Raw genomic sequence first — 24,752 nt, 5'->3', positions numbered from 1 at the left:
CAGGAGCTCTCTACAGGAAGCTCGTTGAATGCAGTCCGCAAACAGCTCAAGAGATGTGGGACATTGCGGACCAGTTTTCTCGTGCCGATGAGGCAGACCGTCGAAAACGGTCTTTAGACAGCTCATCTAGAGGAGACAAAAACAAGCCCGATCATAGCGATCAGAGGCTTCCTCGCCGAACTCCTTTTGAAAGAATTCAAAGGGCACCGGTACAAGGCAGATTGGGACCACGTCTCGATCTTGAGAAACCGCCCGCTCAGTTCGTACCATTGAACAAGTCGAGAGCGGAAATTTTCGAACTGCATTCCGATATGTTCGAAAAGCCAAAGCGGATGATGAAATCGGCCGCGCGCCGAAGTCAGGATAATTATTGCTCCTTCCATCAAGACCACGGTCACGATACCGAGGAGTGCCGACATTTGGCTGCAGGTATTGATGTTCTTGTGAAAGCAGGGACGTTAAAAAAATACCAAAGCAAGCAGCCGAAAAAGAACAAGAAGCAGAGAGGTGCGAACTGCGCTCCTCAGGATCCGAAAAGGCAACAGGATCCCGAAGACGATGACGAGCCGCAATATGATGGAGTAATCCAGACTATTGACGCTCTCCCAGCCGGGAAGACTAAATCGTCCCTGAAGTCAGAGCGCAAAGGCTTCAATCGAGAGGAGCCAACGCATAAAAGGCTGAAGCAGGACGAAGTGATTACATTTTCAGATGCCGATCCCGTCCCGGCCATCTCTCCTCATCAAGACGCCATTGTCATTCAAGCCGGAGTGGCAAACAAACTGATCCACAGAGTGTTCGTGGATACAGGAGCGTCAGTTAGCATTCTTTTTAAAGAATGTTTCGATAAACTGGAAGTGGATCCAGCTCGGCTCAGTCCGGCTCCGCTTCCTCTGAAAAGTTTCGCCCAGGAGGACACCCGCCCTGAAGGTATTATCAGCCTTCCGATTACGGTGGGAAGAGCGCCTACAAGCTCCAGTACGATGATCGAGTTCTTTGTGGTAAAAGCTCGGTCCCCGTACAACATTATACTGGGAAGAGACTGGCTCAACACAGTTTGGGCCATTTGCTCTACTTATCACCTCACCATCAAGATCCCCACTAAAGGAGGGATAGCGGTCATCCGAGGTGATCAAAAGAGAGCAAAAGAGTGTTTGCAGATTGCGCTTAAAAGTGCCGAGCAATCAGATCGGCACCATCAAGCATAGCAATCACAGCAGCCGGAGTCAGAGGCAGGCGAAATGACCGAAGTCACACCGGAGCCGAACTCGATGGAAGTTCGGTTATATGAAGATGATCCATCCAGAACGGTGAAGATCGGTTTCGCGGGAACACCTCTACTCCGGGAAAAGACCATCCAGCTCCTCAAAGAGTACAAAGACGTCTTTGCGTGGTCGCCGTTGGACATGACCGGAGTGCCCCCCGAGGTAATTACACATCGGTTAAATATTGATCCTTCAGTCCGGCCTATAAAACAGAAGCAAAGACTCTTTGCGGCAGAAAGAAGTCAAGTCATCCATGACGAAGTCCGCCAATTACTGAAAGCGGATGTGTTATTTGAAGTGAAATATCCTTCTTGGGTGGCCAACCCTGTGATGATCAAGAAAAAAGAGGGAGGATGGCGGATGTGCATAGATTTTACCGATCTAAACAAGCACTGTCCTAAAGATTGCTATCCCCTTCCGAACATAGATAAAAAAGTAGAAGCTTTGATAGGCTTCGAAATTTTTTGTTTTCTTGATTTATACAAAGGATATCACCAAGTTTTAATGGATGAGAGTGATGCTTCAAAAACGGCTTTCATTACTGACTTCGGCATTTTTGCTTACAAAAAGATGCCATTCGGTTTAAAGAATGCCGGAGCCACATATCAAAGGATGGTTGACAAGCTATTTCGGCACCTTATCGGAAAAGAGGTTGAAGTGTATGTTGACGACATAGTCGTTAAAAGCAGAAGCACTTCGGAGTACGAAGACAATCTCAAGTCCACTCTCGACGTGCTCCGAAAAGCCAACCTCAAACTCAATCCCCAAAAATGTACCTTTTTGGTAGATTCGGGAAAGTTTCTAGGTTGTTGGGTTTCAAAGGAAGGACTCAAGGCAAATCCGCTAAAAGTTCAAGTTGTTCAGAACATGGCAACGCCGAAGTCCATACATGATGTGCAAAGGCTAACTGGATGTCTAGCCGCACTGAATAGATTCCTTTCCCAAGCAGCCGAAAAGCAAATGCCGTTCTTCAATGTGTTGAAGAAGGCACCAAAGTTTGAGTGGGGAGTCGAGCAGAAAAAGGCTTTTGACGAGCTCAAAAGTTATTTAGCCGAGCTTCCTATTCTCTCTGCTCCAACAGATGCCGAAGTGATATTCTTATACTTAGCGGCATCAGATCAAACCATTAGCGCGGTGCTTGTACGAGAAGAAGGCCTAAAGCAGCTTCCCATCTACTTTACAAGCCGAGCATTAAGAGGTCCAGAAACAAGGTATCAACCTCTGGAAAAAATTGCTCTGGCATTAGTAAATGCAGCAAGGAGACTGCGGCCATATTTCTATGCTCACAAGGTATGCGTCTTAACCGATCTTCCACTTCGGCAAGTTTTGACTAAGCCTGAAGCATCAGGCAGAATTGCCAAGTGGGCCATAGAGCTGGGAGAACACTCAATAGAATATCTACCTCGGAAAGCCATCAAGGGACAAGCCTTGGCAGATTTTCTTGCAGAGGCAAAGTTCGATCAAGCAATCCCTGTTATTGCCGAACAGAAAAATTCTGCCAATGACGAACTAACACAGCCCCAGGAATCCGAAGTAGAGCCGCCGGACTGCTGGAGTGGATTCGTAGATGGAGCTTCGAATAAGACGGGAAGTGGAGCTGGTATTCTACTTATCGCTCCCGACGGACACGAGGTAACTTATTCACTTCGGTTCTTATTCCCAACTACTAATAACGAAGCCGAATACGAAGCCCTCCTTGCCGGACTTCAATTAGCGCAAAGTCTATTTGTCAAATCTCTCAAAATCCATTGTGATTCACAAGTCATAGTGAATCACATGCTGGGTACAAGTGAAGCCCGAGATGAGAGGATGAAAAAATACTTGGACAAAGCGCAAAGCATTAGCCGAAGTTTCTCTTATTTTCGGATAATCCGCATTCCCAGAGTGGAAAACAGCCGAGCAGATACTTTAAGTAAGTTGGCCTCATATCCGAGCTCAAAGGTGGATGAATTACTACACCGAAGCATTGATGAAGCTGAGGTACATTCAGTAACCAGCTCGCCGAACTGGATGACGCCGATCTTACAGTATCTAGATCAAGGACAACTGCCCGAGGATAAGAGAGAAGCTCGGAAAATCACATGCCGAGCACTTCGGTACGAACTTCATGAAGGAGTCCTATACAGAAAGTCCTACCTTCAACCATTATTGCGATGTGTAGGACCAGAAGAGACGGACTACATCCTTAGAGAAGTTCATGAAGGATCTTGCGGTAGCCACATCGGAGCTAGAGCTTTAGCTAAAAAAGTTCTGAGATGGGGATATTATTGGCCAACTTTGGTACAAGAAGCAGTGCAGCTCGTCAAGACATGTACGAAGTGCCAAATCCATGCAAATATCCCAAGGATGCCGCAGACCGATCTATGTGCTATGCAAAGCCCTTGGCCTTTTATGCAATGGGGCATAGACATAGTAGGACCACTACCACAAGCTCCTCGGCAAATGAAATTCCTTATCGTTGCCGTGGATTACTTCACGAAGTGGGTGGAGGCTGAACCATTAGCTCTGATAACGAGCTCGAAGGCATTGGATTTTGTCTGGAAGAACATAGTTTGCCGATTTGGCATACCCCATATCCTCATTTCGGATAATGGGACTCAGTTCACCGACAAGACATTCAAGAATTGGTGCCAAGAGCTGAATATTCAACAGCGGTTCACTTCGGTCTCTCACCCACAAGCAAACGGACAAACGGAAGTAACAAACCGTATTCTGGTGAAAGGTTTAAAAGCTCGGTTAGAACAAGCCAAAGGACAATGGGTAGAAAATCTTCCTCAAGTCCTATGGTCTTACCGAACTACACCAAAAACCTCAAACGGTGAAACTCCGTACAGTCTGGTGTACGGCACTGAAGCCGTGATTCCGGTTGAGATCGGCATACCCAGTCCCCGAACTCTTAATTTCTCAGCAGAACTGAATGAGGACGGACTGAGAGCCGAACTAGATCTTGCCGAAGAAAGAAGAGAATTGGCCTGCATAAAAGCAGCCAAGTACAAGGAGCAAGTAGCCCGGTATTATAACCAAAGGGTGAAAAAGCTGCAATTTCAAGTGGGAGATCTCGTCTTGAGAAACAATGAAGTAAGCCGAGCAGAAAAGCTGGGCAAACTCGAACCCACATGGGAAGGTCCATATCGGGTGTCAGAAGTCCTCGGCAAAGGGTCTTATAAATTGACTCACATGTCAGGAGAACAAGTACCCCGAACATGACACATTTCCAACCTCAAGAAGTTCCATTTGTAAGAGACAGTCCGGTCAGTCAGTCTTGTGTCTAGTTCGGTCCTAGGGGTATGTGCTTTCTTTGTTTTTTACTTGTTTTTCATGCTTGTCGTTTTATAAAAGTTTAAAACCTTTTTCGTCTTTTTTTATTTGTCTTTATGTGCGTTGTCTCTCTATGTGCGTGTCGTCTCTTACAAATGTTACTGAGGTATCTTGTTCTTTAAAGGCTGATCCCCTTTTTAGAACATGTATTAAAGACAATTGTGAGTCCAAGCTTCTCAGGAAGATACAAGACTCCACAATTCAGCTTAAGAAACAAACAGTTCGTCTGAAACGAACTGCAAAAAGGGAAAGTCCGATCCGAGCGATAAAACTCGCCAAATTAGGACACAAACCAAGTCCGGTCAAAGAAGATTTTACTTCATAAGACCACTTCGGTTAACAAAGGGAAAGTCCGATCCAAGCGATAAAACTCGCCAAATTAGGACACAAACCAAGTCCGGTCAAAGAAGATTTTACTTCATAAGACCACTTCGGTTAACAAAGGGAAAGTCCGATCCAAGCGATAAAACTCGCCAAATTAGGACACAAACCAAGTCCGGTCAAAGAAGTTTATTTCATAAGACCGAGGACTAAGTCCGGTCAAGGAAGTTTACTTCATAAGACCAAGGACGAGTCCGGTCAAAGAAGTTCACTTCATAAGACCAAAGACGAGTCCGGTCAAAGAAGTTTACTTCATAAGACCGAGGACGAGTCCGGTCAAAGAAGTTTACTTCATAAGACCGAGGACGTGTACAATAAATGAAATAAAAAATCGCTGAACTGTAAGTACGCAGTGATAGAAGCGAAATAAAATCGCTGAACTGTAAGTACGCAGTGATAGAAGCGAAATGAAAAAAATTTCATTTATTAAGTCTTGTTCGGCATACAACTCCGCTGCCCTACGAGAAGGCGTTACGCTATTACAAAGGACTATTCTACTGTCCACGGTTGCTAAAGTTGAGCCACCTATTCAAAAAATCCTCGTGAAGCCGAGTTCGGGCGTTCCGGGCAGCTGAAGAATAAGCAGGTCGACGAGATGCTCTGATCGACCTACCGCCTCTTCCCTGAGTCCGGAAAGTTCTGGCACCTCGGCGGCGAAGAGTCTCTTCACGAAGCATTTGTTGATCTTGCTCACTCATAATCACAGCTCCTCTACGAACTTCAGTCCGTCCTTGTCTTGACGTTTCTGGTTGCTCCTGAGTCCGTTCTCGTCTTGACGTTTCCGGTTGCTCCTGAGTTCGTTGCTGATTTGGAGTAGGATTTTGAGCAAGTGGATCAGAGGTTTGAGCTGGAGTGTGAGCATCTGTTGGCGGGAAATGCCTAAGGAATCTCTCGATTGAAGGACGCCGGGAAAGAATGATGTCGTACCGAGAAGCCCAGCGCCGCAATGATTTCACAACTTGTTGGCAAGCCGAGCTCTCCAGCGCATTGTTCCTCCGGAGTACATGAAGCTCCTCCCACAGTTCATCAACTTGATTCTGAACTTCAGATATGCTCATTCCCCCGCGTCCGCAGATGAAATCCTCATATGCAGTCCTCTCAGCGACGACAATATCCAGCTCGGCCTCCAGATCCTTCCTTATGGACTCTAAGTCCTTATTGTCGGACTCCAGCTCCACTGAACGAGCCAAGAGTTCGTCATACTTCATCTGGTCCTCTATGGCTTTTTTCTCAGCTTCGTTTAAAGCCGAAGAGTATAGCCGCTTCCAGTGAGGTACCTCCAGCTCCTTAGAGTTAAAGAATACAAAGCAGCTAGGTCAGTTCGGCATTTCAGCTTACCGAGCAGGCAGTAAACCACAACAGGAGTAAAAGAGATCAAGAAAAGCCATACGAAGACACGAGTGTAGAAAGAAAATTTTTTCATTCATAAGAAAAAAAATTTTTTACACGAGGGCTTCAAGGCCATTTTACAAGAAGGAAGAATGAAACTAAACTAAGAGAAGGGAGATGAAATCATACTCCGCCAGTTTCATCTCCGGCTCCCCTCCGGGTTTCAGCTTCTCCCTCCTTGTCCACCTCGGCTTCAGCCTCAGCCTCCCTACTCCCCCCAGCCTGCTCGGCGCCCCCATAGCCGATCTGCTGCACCTCCTGCTCGGCCTGCCCGTCGCCGGTCTGCCGATCCGGCTGCTCGGTCTCCTTGCCGGCCTCGTTTTCCTGCTCACCCTCTCCTTGGAAGATTGGAGCGGGTGAAACAGGTCCCAAGGAGGCAAAGATGGCCTCCATGTTCTCGTCCCGGTCAGCTCGGCAATTACGGACTCGGTCAGCAGAAAGCAGGACCGAGGAAGACGCGAGCTCGTCAAGGAGCGGCAGACTCTGGAGACGAGCTGCAATTTCTCGGCCATACAGCGGCAGGACGACTTCGGGTCCCTGCTCAGCATTATCGGTCATCAGTTTCAGCAGATCACCGACAATGGCCGAAAATTGATTGCTCAAAAAGAGTTTCTCCGCGAAAGCACGGAGAGCCTCCCCTTGGGCAACCACGGCAGCAGCCTCCCTCTGTTTCGACTGCTCTCTCTGGATAATGAGCTCGTTTTTTGCCCGCTGTGCCTCATCCTGAGCCGAGATCCTAGCAGCCCTTGCCTTCTCAAAGTCTGCCCTAGCCTGTTCGGCCTGGTGACGAGCAGCAGTCAACTTCCTCTGCATCTCAGCATAGTCGCTGGACGCTTTAGAGAGTTCAACTGCGACGAGCTTGCTGAGCATATCGTTCCTCTGAAAATGGAAAAAGGAAAAAGTCAACCGAGGGGCCACAAAAAATACAGGAAAAAAGCAAGGCCAGAAAATCAAGAAGAGAATTCACCTCGACGAAGTCCGTGGGCCATAAAAAGGGCTCACAGATATGTTCCGAAGGAGGCGCCAAGACCACGTCTTTCTCTGGCGCTCTTGGGGGCTTCTGAAGCTTCGCCTTCCCCTTTGCCGAAGTCGACTCCGGCTTCTTTGGATCCGAAGAGGTCTTTTGCCTCTTCGGATTCTTCTCGGCATCAGACGCCGAGCTGGTGGTTTTCGGCCTCTCCGGTTCCTTAGATTCGGAGGATTTGCGACCGAGCTTGTTTAGCAAGTTCACTACCAAAAAGCAAGAAAACAAGGTTAGTTTTCGTCGTCAAGGCAGTAATGCATAAAAAAGTCCTCACCCTCAGTCTCGTCGTCCGAAGACGAGGAGTCGAACACGAAGTCGCCCTTGACGAGCTCAGACTCCAAGTACTGCTTCCTAATCATGGGAATCTTATTGAGCTCGGCCTCGAGCTCGTCCAACGGTTCTACCCGAGGATGAGGAATAATGGACTTCGGCCCTCTCCAGGAAAAGTCCGAAGCCGAAGTCCTATTATAAAAAAAGAAACGATTTTGCCATTTCGGCCATTTGGTTTTACAAAAGGCTCTAAAGGGCTGTAAAGGGATCAAGTAAAACCAAGATCCCTTCCTCTTAAACTGGAAGAAATTAAGGATTGCCCTCAGAGACAGATCCTTATCTAGCCTACGCAGTTCGGCAGCAAAGGCCGATAAGTGCCTCCAAGAATTCGGAGTCACCTGACCTAAAGGGAGTTGGAAAAAATCAAGAAGCTCTACAAAAGGTGGGGGAAGAGGGAAACGAAGCCCGCATTCTATGCAGGCTTCGTAAACGGTGGCATAACCCTCCGGCGGCGAGTTAGCCCTATGATCGTCGTCGGGAATCACCACCTTCCCCCCGGGAAGAAGATATTTTCCGTGTAGGGATATCACAGTGTCCTTACTCAAGATGCTGTGAAAGTATTCTACGGTCTTCTCCCCGGACTCTTTCCGGCTAGAAGATCCCTTACCCCCTTTCCTACCGCTACCTGACTCAGAAGAAGAAGAAGAAGACATGATTCTTACTCTTTGAAAGTCTGAAGAAGTTCTGAAGAAATTCTTGAAGGAGCGGAAGGAAATTTTGCGCAAAAGAGAGAGAATGCAGAAGAAACAATAGCAAAAGTGTTCCAATGATGGAAAATGGTAATATTTATCAGATTCACAGAGGCATTTCAAATCCGTAGCGCCGTTTCAAATCCCCCTTTTTCTGGATTCAAAGGCCGGATTTGCTATCGCATTTAATGCAGACACGCGCATGGCACGTCCCCTGACGTCAGCCTCCCCCTTACACACATCCAAAATGCCGAAGTGATTCACTTCGCTTTTCGGGGGGGTAGTGATGGGGTACGAACTAAACAACTAAACCCTAATGGCGAGCCCAATAGCAGTGACGGCCCATTAGCCCAAAACCCAAGAAAGAGTATCAGTTCGGCACGACCAAAGAGTTCAGTTCGGTTCGGCACAACCAAAGAGTTCGGTCGCAGCCTACAGCTCGGTAAAAGCCAACCAATCAAGCTCTACTCTCAGATCGGCAAAAGAACCAATCAAGCTCTACTCTCAGATCGGCAAAAGCTGATCGGCAAAGTTCAGCAGTTCGGTCTCAGTATTCGACCGAACAAGGAGATAGTGGACCCATGCAGGACCTCCACGACCTCCACTACACCCACGATCTATCTAGTGGTATGAAGCAGTTGTCAACCTGCAAGCCACGATCTTGGTTCAAATGTATAAATAGAACTTAGATCAGATAGACAAGGGTTAAGCTCTCTAGATATCGAATCTCATATAGCAAGTCAGTATTGTAAGCTGTAATCCAGATCAAGCAATACAAATTTGCCCTCCTTTCTTCCCGTGGACGTAGATTTACCTCAGTAAATCGAACCACGTAACTTTCTGTGTCGTGATCTATATTTATTACCTGCATTTATTACCATCAAAAATTCGCCAATCATCAGTGTGGATCGCGTGAATCGTCCTGCAAACCACGCAGCCACGTCACTTATTCTGTTTTGAAGGATGACGGTATGCATAGGTCTTATGTACCCCTTGCCAACGAAGTGCACGATCCGCACTTCTTGTACAAGTCCGAACTTTGTCCTTTTTTTATATATATTAGTATCGAGTCACGACCTAGGGGTAAAATTATCATAGTAAAAGTGAATCTAACATATTTAAAAAGTACATCATCAAATCTGGACAAAAAATTACTACTCCTATATTTTGATTTACTTAATAAACACAATCGAGAATTAATGGTGTCTTGACAAAAAAAAACAATGGTTTCATGACAGATTTATAATCCATATAATAGCTAGCGCGCGGATGGTGAAGTATGACTGTTTTGTACTGATAAATCAAATTTTGAAATGGAGTAATACATTTTTGAAAAGCAATATTCCTACATACGATATTTCGACACGAAGCAACTCCTATATGTAGCTAGGTGTTACTGGTTGTTAAATAGAAAACGATTTTGTAACAATGAATTTAACGGAAAATGGGGAAACATGGCATCACAAGGCAAATATTTTCTTATAAAGACTTTGGAAAGTTGGGAAACAAAATTTAGTAAAATAAAAGGGACCACAAAAAAAGTAGGCTAAATGTCTAATTAAGGCCAATCCGTTTCAATACAAGACAAAAATTACCATAATTTGGTTTGTGGCGGATTCTTATTTAATATTTCCTCTTTGTTGATGCCAGCCTTTAGATTATTATTATAAATTAAATATCCACCAGCTTTATAGTTTATACAATTAACCATGAGTTAAAAAAATTATGTACTACTACTATATTTTAGAGAATAACATTTAAAAAATTTTAAAGTGATATTAAATGGGGCGGTGCCTTGTAGTAATATTTTGGAATGTACATGTATAGATATGGACTTGAAGCCGAGAGGCTAAATACATTCATCCCATTATTAGTAAAGCACATGTCACCAACACCCAGAATTAATTAATATATAGACGATTATGCGGCATGAGGGATAATATCATTGTAATGGTGAATTGTGTATATTAATTTTTGTAAATATGGACTTGTTTGCTTGACAATAGTATATGGAATGAGACATGACATATTTGGCTAAAATGTTTTAACTTATACTAGTACTATAAGATATGCTCCCTCACCCCTTTCTCACAATTCTATAATAAAACTATATTCACATACAATTTCCATACTATTATCACATATATTAATACAAACTAATGATGAAGTTGTAGAAATATTAAGAGATAATTAACATCGACGGAAGTATATTGTTTTAATATATGCTGTATTATTAAGCCCCAAAAGTTTGTTTCGTCCAGGAATACTTTTCTCTTCACTGGCATGATTGGGTTGGCATGCACTATTTATTAATACACTCATTTCGTTAACCAGTGATGGGGTGCGTACTAAACAAGCCCAACAGCAATGACGGCCCATCAGCCCGAAGCCCAAGGAAGAGTATGAGTTCGGCATTACCAAAGAGTTCGGCCCCAGCCTACAGCTCGGTAAAAGCCAACCAATCAAGCCCTGCTCTCAGGTCGGCATCAAGCTCTACTCTCAGATCGGCAACCAAAGCAGTTCGGTCTCAGTAAGAGTTCGGCCTCAGCCTACAGCTCGGTAAAAGCCAACCAATCAAGCTCTGCTCTCAGGTCGGCATCAAGCTCTACTCTCAGATCGGCAACCAAAGCAGTTCGGTCTCAGTATTCGACCGAACAAGGAGTTAGTGGACCCATACAGGATTTCCACAACTTCCAACACACCCACTACCACGTGGTGTCAGCTCAGGCCACGATCGTAGGCCATGACCTACGCTACATGCAGGACCTCCATGACCTCCACGACATCCACAACCATCATTAGTGGTGATGCAAGCCACGATCTTAGTTCAATGTATAAATAGAACTTAGATCAGATAGAAAAGGGTTAAGCTCTCTAGAGATAAAACACCATATAGCAAGTTTGTATTTGTAAGCTGTAGAAAACAGATCAAGCAATACAACTCTGCCCTCTTTTCTTCCCGTGGACGTAGATTTACTTCAGTAAATCGAACCACGTAAATTCTTTGTGTCGTGATCTGTATTTTCCTGCATTCACTAACATCAGAAATTTGCGGATTCATCACTGGCGCCGTCTGTGGGAAGCAGAGAACCAAATTTGTGATAAGCGAATTTTTGACCCTTTTTCCACCCCAAAAAAAATGCATACCAGATCACACACTACCCGTAATACCGTTCGTGAAAACCATGAGGAAGCTAGTCCAGCCCGCAGGTCCGGAAAACAGCCTCGGGAGACATCTACTTCCAGTTTTCACGATGAAGGAACAAGCCGCTCAAAAGGTCCACACACCGAGTCTTCCCAGCAGCCTGGTTTGAATGAGGCTGTCAAGCTGTTCTTGGCTGAGAAGCAGGATGAGTTCTTAGCCTTCCTGCAAAAGAGCCAAGAGCCGAAGACGAAAACGGTGGATTCTCCTTCCTCATCCAGACATGAAAGTCACTACCGCAGTAGTGCCGTATCTTCCAGGAAGAAGAATCCTCAACCCCGACATGTTCCTGTTCCTCCTCGGTACCGGAATCACAGGAGATCTCCATCTCCTCCATACCGAAGAGATGTCGGGTTCGCCATGTACGGAGCATTGAAGACTCCGTTCTCGGCCGATATCACCCGAACTTCCTTGCCACAGAACTACCGAACTCCGTCAATGACTTATGACGGGTTGGTGGATCCTCATGACTTCCTGGGACGCTATCAGTATAATATGGCGAACCAGGGTCTCAATGAGGTCCATATGTGCAAGCTGTTCCCCGAGCTGCTCATCGGGAACGCCAGCAGGAGGTTCTTTCAGAAAGCGGAAGCCCGGATTACTTCGGCTCAGCTGCTTTCTATACGTCAAGGTCGCGACGAAAAGATCAGCGACTTCCTGACGAGATTCCATAAGGAATGCCTACAAGTAGATAATCTCAATGATCTACTTGTCATTTCGGCATTCCAAAAATGGAATCCTGCCCGGAGCTCTCTACAGAAAGCTCGTGGAATGCAGTCCGCAAACAGCTCAAGAGATGTGGGACATTGCGGACAAGTTTTCTCGTGCCGATGAGGCAGACCGTCGAAAACGGTCTTTAGACAGCTCATCTAGAGAAGACAAAAAGAAGCCCGATCATAGCGATCAGAGGCTTCCTCGCCGAACACCTTCCCCACCAAAGGAGGGATAGCGGTCATCCGAGGTGATCGAAAAAGAGCAAGTGTTCGCAGATTGCGCTTAAAAGTGCCGAGCAATCAGTTCGGCACCATCAAGCATAGCAATCACAGCAGCCGGAGTCAGAGGCAGGCGAAATGACCGAAGTCACACCGGAGCCGAACTCGATGGTGTACGGCACTGAAGCCGTGATTCCGGTTGAGATCGGCATACCCAGTCCCCGAACTCAATTTCTCCTCAGAAATGAATGGTGACGGACTGAGAGCCGAACTAGATCTTGCCGAAGAAAGAAGAGAATTGGCCTGCATAAAAGCAGCCAAGTACAAGGAGCAAGTAGCCCGGTATTTTAACCAAAGGGTGAAAAAGCTGCAATTTCAAGTGGGAGATCTCGTCTTGAGAAACAACGAAGTAAGCCGAGCAGAAAAGCTGGGCGAACTCGAACCCACATTGGAAGGTCCATATCGGGTGTCAGAAGTCCTCGGCAAAGGGTCTTACAAATTGACTCACGTGTCAGGAGCACAAGTACCCCGAACATGGTACGTTTCCAACCTCAAAAGTTTCATTTGTAAGAGACAGTCCGGTCAGTCTGTCTTGAGTTCTGTTCGGTCAATGTGCTTTCTTTGGTTTGCTTGGTCTTTGTTTGTCTCTGTGCGTTTTGTCTGTCTATGTGCGTGTCGTCTCTTACAAATGTTACTGAGGTACCTTGTTCTTCGAAGGCTGATCCCCTTCTTAGAACATATACAAGCCAACGATTGTGAGTCAAAGCTTCTACAGAAGATACAAGACCACAATTCAGCTTAAACAAGCAGTTCGTCTGAAACGAGCTGCAATAAGCCAACGATTGTGAGTCAAAGCTTCTAAAGAGGATACAAGACCACAATTCAGCTTAACAAGCAGTCCGTCTGAAACGAACTGCAACAAGCCAACGACTGTGAGTCCAAGCTTCCACGGAGGATACAAGACCACAATTCGGCTTAAGAAATAAGCACTTCGTCTGAAACGAACTGCAATAAGGGAAAGTCCGATCCACGCGATAAACCTCGCCGAATTAGGACGACCAAGTTCGGTCAAAGAAGTTTACCTCATAAGACCGATGACGACCATGTCTAGTCAAAGAGGTTTACTGCATAAGACCACTTCGGTTAACTGGGAAAGTCCGATCCACGCGATAAAACTCGCCGAATTAGGACAAGGGAAAGTTCGATCCCGGCGACAAAAATCGCCAAATTAGAACACAAAGACGAGTCCGGTCAAAGATGTTTATTTCATCAGACCAAAGACGAGTCCGGTCAAAGATGTTTATTTCATCAGACCAAAGACGAGTCCGGTCAAAGATGTTTATTTCATCAGACCAAAGACGAGTCCGGTCAAAGATGTTTATTTCATCAGACCAAAGACGAGTCCGGTCAAAGATGTTTATTTCATCAGACCAAAGACGAGTCCGGTCAAAGATGTTTATTTCATCAGACCAAGACGAGTCCGGTCAAAGATGTTTATTTCATCAGACCCAAGACGAGTCCGGTCAAAGATGTTTATTTCATCAGACCCAAGACGAGTCCGGTCAAAGATGTTTATTTCATCAGACCAAAGACGAGTCCGGTCAAAGATGTTTATTTCATCAGACCAAAGACGAGTCCGGTCAAAGATGTTTATTTCATCAGACCAAAGACGAGTCCGGTCAAAGATGTTTATTTCATCAGACCCAAGACGAGTCCGGTCAAAGATGTTTATTTCATCAGACCCAAGACGAGTCCGGTCAAAGATGTTTATTTCATCAGACCAAAGACGAGTCCGGTCAAAGATGTTTATTTCATCAGACCAAAGACGAGTCCGGTCAAAGATGTTTATTTCATCAGACCAAGGACCAAGTCCGGTCAAAGAAGTTTACTTCATAAGACCAAGGACCAAGTCCGGTCAAAGAAGTTTACTTCATAAGACCGAGGACAAGTACGATGAAATTTTTCGCTAAGCTGTAAATACAGTGTTAGAAGCGAAAACAAAATTTCATTTTTCAAATCTTGTTCGGCACACAACTCCGCTACCCTACGAGATGGCGTTACGCTATTACAAAGGACTATTCTACTGTCCAGGGTTGCTAAAGTTGAGCCATCTATTCACAAAATCCTCGTGAAGCTGAGTTCGGGCGTTCCAGGCAGCCGCAGAATAAGCAGGTCGACGAGATGCTCTAATCGACCTGCCACCTCTTCTCTGAGCCAGGGAAGCCCTAGCACCTCGGCGGCGAAGAGTCTCTTCACGAAGCATTTGCCGATCTTGCTCACTCATAACCACAGCTCCTCTGCGAACTTCAGTCCGTCCTCGACTTGACGTCTCCGGTTGTCCCTGAGTTCGTTGCTGACTGGGAGTAGGGTTTTGAGCAAGTGAATCAGAGGTTTGAGCTGGAGTACTAGCATCTGTTGGCGGGAAATGCCGGAGGAATCTCTCAATTGAGGGACGCCGGGCAAGAACTATGTCGTACCGAGAAGCCCAGCGCCGCAATGATTTCACGACTTGTTGGCAAGCCGAGCTCTCCAGCGCATTGTTCCTCCGGAGTACATTATATTCCTCCCACAGTTCGTCAACTCGTTCCTGAACTTCTGATATGGTCATTCCCCCCGCGCACACGGATGTAATCCTCGTACGCAGTCCTCTCAGCAATGGTCGTATTCAGCTCGGCCTCCAGATCATTCTTATCGGACTCTAAGTCCTTATTATCGGCCTCCAGCTTCACTAAACGAGCCAGAAGCTCGTCATTCTTCGTCTGATCGGCTATAGCTCTTTTCTCAGTTTCGTCTAAAGCCGAAGAGTACAGCCGTTTCCAGTGAAGTATCTCCAGCTCCTTGAGAGTTAAGAATACAAAGCAGCTACGTCAGTTCGGCATTTCAGCTTACCGAGCAGGTAGTAAACCACAACAGGAGTAAGAGAGTACGAAAGGCTAAACGAAGACACAAGAGCAGAAAGAAGAATTTTTTCATTCATAAGAAAAAAAATTTTCTATACAAGGAGGGCTTCAAGGCCATTTTACATAAAGGAAGAAACTAAACTAAGAGAAGGGAGACGAAATCATACTTCGCTAGCTTCGTCTCCGCCTTCTCGGTGAGGTTCAGCTTCCTTCTCCTTATCTGCTTCAGCTTCAGCCTCTGCCTCCTTGCTCTCCCCAGCCTGCTCGGCGCCACCGTAGCCGATCTGCTGCGCCTCCTGATCGGCCTGCTTATCGCCGACCTCTTGCTCCAGCGGCTCGGCCTCACCCTCTCCGTTGTAAGTCGAAGCGGGTGAAACGGGTCCCACGGAGGCAAAGATAGCCTCCAGGTTCTCGTCCCGATCAGCTCGACAACTCCGGACTCGGTCTGCAGAAAGCAGGACCGAGGACGAAGCGAGCTTCTCAAGGAGCGGCAGATTCTGAAGCCGAGCTGCTATCTCTCGGCTGTACAGAGGCAGCACGACGTCGGCCCCCTGCTCGCCCTTATCGGTAATTAGCCTTACCAGACTACCGACAAAAGCCGAGAACTGGCTGCTCAAAAAGAGTTTCTCCGTGTAAACACGGAGAGCCTCCCCCTGGGCAACCACGGCGGCAGCATCACTCCGTTTCGTCTGCTCTCGCTGGATGACGAGCTGGTTTTTGGCAAACTGAGCTTCATCCTGGGCCGAAATCCTAGCAGCTCTGGCCTTCTCAAAGTTAGCCTCAGCCTGTTCGGCCCGATGACAAGCAGCCGCCAACTTCCTCTGCATCTCAGCATAGTCATTGGACGCTTTGGAGAGCTCGACGGTGACGAGCTTGGAGAGCATACCGTTCCTCTGAAAATGGATAAAGAAAAAAGTCAACAAAGGGGCCACAAAAAATACAGGAAAAAAGCAAGGCCAGAAAATCAAGAAGAGAATTCACCTCGGCGAAGTCCGTGGGCCATAAAAACGGCTCACAGATATGTTCCGAAGGAGGCGCCAAGACCACGTCTTTCTCTGGCGCTCTCGGGGGCTTCTGGGCCTTCCCCCTCCCCTTTGCCGAAGTTGACTCCGGCTTCTTCGGATCCGAAGAGGTTTTTTGCCTTTTCGGAGTCCTCTCGGCATCAGACGCCGAGCTGGTGGTTTTCGGCCTCTCCGGCTCCTTGGACTCCGAAGATTTTCGGGTAGCCTTGTTCAGCATGTACACTGCCAAAAAGCAAGAAAGCAAGGTTAGTTTTCTTCGTTAAAGCAGTAGAACATAAAGGTAAAGAGAAATCCTCACCCTCGGCCTCTTCGTCCGAAGACGAGATGTCGAACACGACGTCGCCCTTGACGAGCTCAGACTCCGTGTATTGTTTCCTAACTATGGGAATCTTGTTGAGCTCGCCATCGAGCTCGGCCAATGGTTCTAACCGAGGATGAGGAATCACGGACTTCGGCCCTCTCCAGGGAAAGCCCGGAGCCGCTGTCCTATTATAAAAAAAGAAGCGGTTTTGCCATTTCGGCCACTTGGTTTTGCAGAATGCCCTAAAAGGCTGTAAGGGGATCAAGTAAAACCAAGATCCCTTCCTTTTAAATTGGAAAAAATTAAGGATTGCCCGCAGAGACAGATCCTTATCTAACCTACGGAGTTCGGCAGCAAAAGCCGACAAGTGCCTCCAAGAATTCGGAGTCACCTGACCTAAAGGGAGTTGAAAAAAATCAAGAAGCTCTACAAAAGGTGGGGGAAGAGGGAAACGAAGCCCGCATTCTAAGCAGGCTTCGTAAACGGTGGCATAACCCTCCGGCGGGTCGTTAGCCCTATGATCATCGTCGGGAACCACCGCCTTCCCCCCAGGAAAAGAGTATTTTTCGTAAAGGGATATCACAGTATCCTTACTCAAGATACTGTGAAAATACTCTACGGTCTTCTCCCCGGATTCTTTCCGGCTAGAAGACCCCTTACCCCCTTTTCTACCGCTACCAGACTCAGACGAAGAAGAAGCAGACATGGTTCTTACTCTTTGAAAGTTTGAAGAAATCCTGAGGAAATTTTTGAAAGCGGAAGGAAATTTTTCACGCAAAAGATAGAGTGCAGAAGAAGCCAATAGCAAAGGTGTTCAAATGATGAAGAAAGGCGGTATTTATCAGATTTGGAAAAGATTTCAAATCATCGCACCGTTTCATATTCCACCTTTTCAGGATTCGACGGCCGGATTTTACTGTCGCATTTAATGCCGCATTTAATGCAGTCACGCGCAGGGCACGTCCCCTGACTTCAGCCTCCCCCGTACCCTTTTCCAGAATGCCGAAGTGACTCGCTTCGCCGAAGTGATTCACTTCGCTTTTCGGGGGGGGTAGTGATGGGGTGCGTACTAAACAAGCCCAACAGCAATGACGGCCCATCAGCCCGAAGCCCAAGGAAGAGTATGAGTTCGGCATTACCAAAGAGTTCGGCCCCAGCCTACAGCTCGGTAAAAGCCAACCAATCAAGCCCTGCTCTCAGGTCGGCATCAAGCTCTACTCTCAGATCGGCAACCAAAGCAGTTCGGTCTCAGTAAGAGTTCGGCCTCAGCCTACAGCTCGGTAAAAGCCAACCAATCAAGCTCTGCTCTCAGGTCGGCATCAAGCTCTACTCTCAGATCGGCAACCAAAGCAGTTCGGTCTCAGTATTCGACCGAACAAGGAGTTAGTGGACCCATACAGGATTTCCACAACTTCCAACACACCCACTACCACGTGGTGTCAGCTCAGGCCACGATCGTAGGCCATGACCTACGCTACATGCAGGACCTCCATGACCTCCACGACATCCACAACCATCATTAGTGGTGATGCAAGCCACGATCTTAGTTCAATGTATAAATAGAACTTAGATCAGATAGAAAAGGGTTAAGCTCTCTAGAGATAAAACACCATATAGCAAGTTTGTATTTGTAAGCTGTAGAAAACAGATCAAGCAATACAACTCTGCCCTCTTTTCTTCCCGTGGACGTAGATTTACTTCAGTAAATCGAACCACGTAAATTCTTTGTGTCGTGATCTGTATTTTCCTGCATTCACTAACATCAGAAATTTGCGGATTCATCATTAACCATACTATATTGCTATTAATAAATAAAAATAAGAAACCAAGGGTTACTTCTACTCCAATCAATTTTAGTTTTCCTTTTTCCGTATCTGTTTAGCTCTAGCTATCTGTGTCACGAAATCACTTATAAAATCTTATTATTGTAACAGACTTGCGTATATATGTTGATAGGCTGGATTGAATTGGTAAAGACTTGCAAAGAATTTCATCAAATAAACAGCAACACTCAAATATATGTTATACTCCGTTTACGATTCAAATAGTTATAATTATATGAACAGTATATTTAAAAATCCAATTAGTACTTTTTAAAAAAAAAATTAAAGGTTAATGGATTTGACTTGAGTACGTACATTATAAAATCAATTCATGAAATTAGTCTTAACAATGCATTTATTATTGTGAACTTTAAATCTTTTTCATTAAATCCTTAAATCCCTTCGTAATAATATTGCTTTAAGCTGTTGGAAATCTATTGAAATGTTTTTAAAGAGAAAAAAAGCTCAAAATGACTTCATAAATCCCCTGGGGCTATAATTAATTAAATAAATAAAATCTCTACCAACGCTCCAAAATAGCCAACTAATTATTTCAAATTCGTACTAATCAAAAGTAGTTGATTAATTTCTAAGATTCCAATAGTTTTGCATTAAAACGGATAATCCCCTTCCTGTTTAATTGCTATCACTAGGAGTTACTAACATATATCATGATCATCATAATCTCATTCAAACAAAAAAAAACTATTAATAGGTAATTGTTGATTAATTATGAATAGAGTAATTAGATACTCTATACGAATAATTATAACTGATTATCAATTACTTTCAAATAATTTATGTATGTCTATTATCAAACTAGGGACTAGGAAAAGGAAGAAACACAAGGACAACTAATGGTTTGTTGGAATATAGTTTGTAGAGTGAAATGACTGCCACATGCCTATAAAAGAAGCATATAGTTAAGTAAGTGGTGTGTTACTGTTTAAAGGTTTTGTCTAATGTTTGGTAGAAAGGAAAAATTGCTCAAAATATTCATCATAATATTTGATTATTTGAAAAGACTTTGAGTGAGGAGCAAGTGAAATCTCAAACATGAACTAGACTTAGCTTCCAAGTGAAAAAGGGCCAATGTAATAAGATCATATGTATATCACTAAGGTTTATCATAATTTGCAAGATATTCTAATCACATTCATACATTTGCAATCAAAATGATTGTTATTTATGTCTTTCCTCAAACCATTATTCTTTGATTTATTGTGTCAACAATGATTTAGGCATAATGATACAAATGCGAGTGAGCTATAGTGCCCTAAAAAAGCAAATTGATGCTCAAATAATGGAAGTAAATCTATTATAGTCGGCTATGTCTTGGTTAAGTCATGTTTAATTACTAATAGCTAGAATCCAATGTATAAACTATCTAAAGTCTACACGCTAACTAGTTGTGCTAGGATTCCAAAACTAAAAAAACATTATATTCTAACCTACATAATACATTTCTATCGGTATGAGCATGCATGTCACTTTTGGATTTATATATGTGATTTGCGCGACATACAAAAGAATATTGACTTATGCTTTATGGTTTATCGTCGCACCCGAATTTGGAGTGTTATATAAGAAAACTAGCTAGATTTTCGATCATTGAAACATTAATGTTAAAAACATTCAAATATCAAATAAGAAAACTAGCTCGATTTTCGATCATCTGAACATTAAAGTTTAAAAAAAAAATCAAAAATTAGGTATTGATATGTAATCATAAGTGATATTGACCTTTTTAAAATCCTAGCTCGGTAATTTGAAATATTTTCAAATGTCAGCAATTTTCATATACGTTCTATATACTTATAAGATACTATTAACAAGGGCTCGTAATAATTTTGATGGTGTATGAGTAAAGCTTTGTTGTTTTTTCATACTATATGAAAATTATAGTAGTACTGTATGGAGTACACATAAATGAATGACTATAACTCTACATGGGCCTATATATGGGCTGGGCACCCAAGCCAAAAAGATGGGTTTAGTAGTTGATGATTTTTAAAACTTGATGATTAAGTATTGTTTTTTCATATTTTCCCATGAAATTAATTTGGCTGAAACAAAATTGATGTACCAAAATAGAAAATGACGTTGCAATAACTGGCATCGTTTTCACAGAACTCTATAATACTATAAAAAATGTAAAACAAATTAGGTGGCTTGGTGTGGCAAAGGAGCTCTAGTACTATTAGTCAGAAAGGCCTTGCAAAACTCGGACTATAGCAATTTGCATAGGCATTTCTTCGATGGGAATATTGTTGGTCTCTGGCAAGACCAAGTATATGAAGACAGTCATAACCAAATCGAAGAAGCCGAAGAGGAAGAAGACGACAAATTTAAAGTGACAAAGCATTGTCAAGAAGGTTTGAGCGATAAGAAAGGTGCAACCCATGTTGACCGAGACATTCAAGCTCTGAGCCGCAGACCGAATTTCGAGTGGGAATATTTCACTAGGCACCAGCCAAGCTAGAGGCCCCCAAGACCAGGCAAATCCACCCACAAATATGCATATAAACACCACTACCACAATTGCATACCACTTGGGTATCGTCTCTCTTACCGCTCCATCCACCCCGTGTATCACGCCGATGCATATTCCAACCACAATCTGATCAAATTTCGTCAAAATAGCACTCCATTTCCAAAATTGGAGCTATTTTAAACCAAGTAAATTTTTGGGCTTACAAAAACATGAACTATACCCAATTATCGGTATTTAACCGATTCTATTTTATTGATCAAAAGATGCATGGATTTTTTTATTTTTAGGAATTTTGTACTAGTCCAAATTTTCAAAATTTTGAAGTTCGATTGGCGAGGTTCTGTTGGAAAGCTCTGATAGTCTAATGATGATACCCATAGTGTTGTGTTTTGGTCAATAGGAATGAACATGAGATAACCTTATAGTCATCTTCATCTGTCCTCCAATATGTGTCCCACTTTCACTTAACACGAGTTTTAAGAAATACTATAATAGAAAGTGAGTTGAAAAGTTAGTAAAATGTGAATCTTACTTTTATACTGATAAAATATGAGTGAAACTGTGTTTGTGAAATGTGGGGTCCACTATCAAAAGTGATAAAAATGAAATGAGACAATTAATATGGGACATGTCAAAATGGAAAACTGGAATATATAATGGAGGATGAAGGGAGTAATTTAATTGAGAAATGAGCATTTGAATGAGGGAGTGATTTACCTGAGAAATGAGCATTTGGATGCCTCCTTCAATGAAAAGGAACCTTCTTCCCCACCTATCCACTCCATAAATGGAGACCAGGGTGGCCAAGACATTCACCCCACCAGTGATCACGGCCGACATCAATGCCGAGTGGCTGTTAAAGCCGATGGAGTTGAACAGGACGGGCGCGTAAAACATGATGACGTTGATGCCGCTCAGCCCTTGAAACAGGGGAATGGCGATTGCCATCATCAGATAAAATCTATACTTCTTCTTGAAAAGGTTCCTCCATGGATTTTCCACCTTCTTGGACGCCTCGCACGCTGAAACGATGTCGTTGAACTCTTGATCCACATCAGCTACGCCGCGAAGCCTCCTAAGCATGGCTCTGGCCTCGTCGTGCTTGCCTCGCTCGATCATGAAATTCGGTGTATCTGGAAGGGCTAAGGCGCCTATGGTGACGACTGTGGCAGGGACGACGGCCCCTCCTAGGCTCAGCCGCCACCCGAAGCCACCGTTGATTTTGTTAAATGCATAGTTTAATAGATTAGCTGCTAAGATGCCTATGGTGATGCATAATTGAAATCCAATGTTGAGTCCACCTCTGTACTTGTAAGGAGCCATCTCGGAGAGGTACAGTGGAACAGACTGCAGAAACACAAGTAATTAGAACATGGGAGTATACCCTATCACTATTATAAAACTTTTATCTCTTACAAAAACTAGGGGAAATTAGTCTTTGCCTTATCCTCCATTAAATGTCTCATATTTTCTTATTACACGAATCTCAATAAATATCTCATTTCATTTTTTACTATTTTTAATAAGTGAATCCTACATTCTATTAACTCATTTGACTATCAATTATTCCCTCCGTCCCAAGAAGATGACATTTTCCTTGGACAGCACAAGATTTTATGAAGTTTTATTGTGTGTTTAAGTGGAGAAGATAATGTAAGAGAACAAGATAAAATTGTTTTCATAATGAGTCATTTTGGTTTAGAACAAATCAAAAAAGAAAACTAAGTCATCTTTGATGGAACGGAAAGAGAATTATATAAAACTAATACTCGAACTGTGTAAAAGTAGAGTCTCACTCTATGAACTTTTGTTATCTATGTTCTTTCTTTCATAAAGTCAAATAATTTTTTAAAAGTCTACGTGGATCAAAATATAGGACATCTAATAAGCATAAGATGGGAATTTTTTAAGTGAAACAAAAGAAATAATGTGGAAAATATTGGGATATCTAAAGTTAAGAAACCTGGATAGAAAATCCAACTCCAAATCCCTGAAGAATACGACCAAAAATGAGCATCCATAGAGCATGAGAAGGGGCCAAGGCATTGATCAAAGCTCCGACGAAGAAGAGCACACCTCCGCCCACCATCGTTGTCCTTCTGCCAAGTTTTCTCATCAACGTCGATGCGACCAACGACGAGGAAAGTGCAGCTAAATACAAGGACGATGTAAACATAGACAGTAAATGGCTTTCAAATAGGCAATACGCATTCACCGAATCCTCCATCTGCCTCTTCGCTACTGAAGAAAAATAATTCTTCAAGAATGCTTCCATTGAGGTAACTCCACCTGTTAATCATAATAATTATATTTACATATGTTTCTAATCAGCGACACTTCATATCTAAATTAATACTACTACTAACAACGAAAACACAACTTCTTTATTGTCTTAATTTTAAACTTTAAGAAGTCAAAAATGCCTCGATTAATTTTGTGCCTCAAAATTAGATTCTAAAGGCTAAAATTGGTAAAAGTTCGTTATATTGGGTTTCTAGTAATTAATTATTATATTGATTAATTTTACAGTTCGTTATACTTCCTTCGTTCCAAGATAATTGAAACGTTTGTTGTAGGCACGAGATTTAAAATATTGATTTGAATTTTGAATTATCAGAGTCTGAGGTAGATTTTCATCCAAAAACACAAAATTAGGTGGAAACTACAAACTGTGTTTTTTTTAGCCATATATACTTTATGGCCTAAAGCTTGACAAATTACAAATATGTTGTCTTAAATCTTCCTGAATCTATGGAAGACCTAACAATTCATAGTTTATTGTACAATACAAGTAAATTACTAATAATTATTTTCTCTAAAGATTTTGTTCATTTAGGAAATATTTTATTTGTACGAAGAAAAAAATAGTAGCACAATAAAAATACCTGAAATTCCGATATCATAACCAAAAGTGAGACCGCCTGTGGCTGCAACAACGCAGGTTATAATAACGTAAGGTGTCAAGTTGCCTGGATATTCTTTCTCTTCGCCCATTATCTCTCTGTCTCTCTCTTCTTCACAACTCCTTCATTAATACTGAAAATCGAGGAAATAGTACTACTATCATAATGGAAACAAAAACGGAAATGTTTGACGAATTCCGAGTCGTGTCGTGAGCAGTTTTTGGGTCCCAGTAGTAGAATATTAAGAGTTGTAATTAAGTCATTACCTCCTCTCAACGGCACCACATGATGTACATTAATCATGTGATGGGTCAATCATAGTATACAATATTACCAGTAGTATTACACACACTATTACTCTTCCAATGTCGCCGCCGTCATTCCATAATTAAAAATTTGCTTATTGTGAATTCCTTATAAGGAGGAATGTTGAAGAGCTGGTCATCTTTAAAGATAACAAATATAAATATAGGTTGCATTAAATATAAATTATCATGATATGATTGTATAACCTTCCGAAGTTTTGTCAAAAAAAATGATTGCATCTTAATATGTGAATTTTCAAAAAAGTTTTCATAACTCATACTACTATTAATTGATACTATGTTACTTACTTTGTATCAAGGGAATTGTGGAGATGGATCCACGTGTATTAATTTATCTAAAAACTCATTTTAATACACCTCCGCTAAGAGCATCCACAATAGTGACGGACGTCCCGACGAACATCCCAAAACACCTCCTGCCACGTTATAAGGACATCCCACATCACTGTCACA

General features: G+C 43.4%; 1 protein-coding gene across 1 annotated transcript; it reads right to left on the bottom strand.

Annotated features, from left to right (window-relative positions):
- Positions 1-20,659: 20,659 nt before the first annotated feature.
- LOC121807146 (sugar carrier protein C-like) lies at positions 20,660-24,154 on the bottom strand. Its single transcript, XM_042207345.1, has 4 exons — positions 23,956-24,154; positions 23,034-23,359; positions 21,788-22,417; positions 20,660-21,196 (listed from the first exon to the last, which is right to left on the bottom strand). The coding sequence occupies exons 1-4, from the start codon at positions 24,062-24,064 to the stop codon at positions 20,777-20,779; spliced, it is 1,485 nt and encodes a 494-aa protein (XP_042063279.1). The 5' UTR covers positions 24,065-24,154; the 3' UTR covers positions 20,660-20,776.
- Positions 24,155-24,752: the final 598 nt, after the last annotated feature.

Source organism: Salvia splendens, chromosome 6, assembly GCF_004379255.2.
Source record: "Salvia splendens isolate huo1 chromosome 6, SspV2, whole genome shotgun sequence".
NCBI classification, from domain to species: Eukaryota; Viridiplantae; Streptophyta; class Magnoliopsida; order Lamiales; family Lamiaceae; genus Salvia; species Salvia splendens.
Note: the sequence above shows the minus strand (reverse complement) of the source record. Positions and strands in the feature narration are given on the sequence as shown.

Coding starts and splice junctions, on each gene's coding strand:
- LOC121807146 (XM_042207345.1), bottom strand. CDS start 24,064: ATGGGCGAAGAGAAAGAATATCCAGGCAACTTGACACCTTACGTTATT. Junction 23,360..23,955: donor TTATGATATCGGAATTTCAG/GTATTTTTATTG, acceptor TATGATTAACAG/GTGGAGTTACCTCAATGGAA. Junction 21,197..21,787: donor TCCAAATGCTCATTTCTCAG/GTAAATCACTCC, acceptor AAATTTGATCAG/ATTGTGGTTGGAATATGCAT.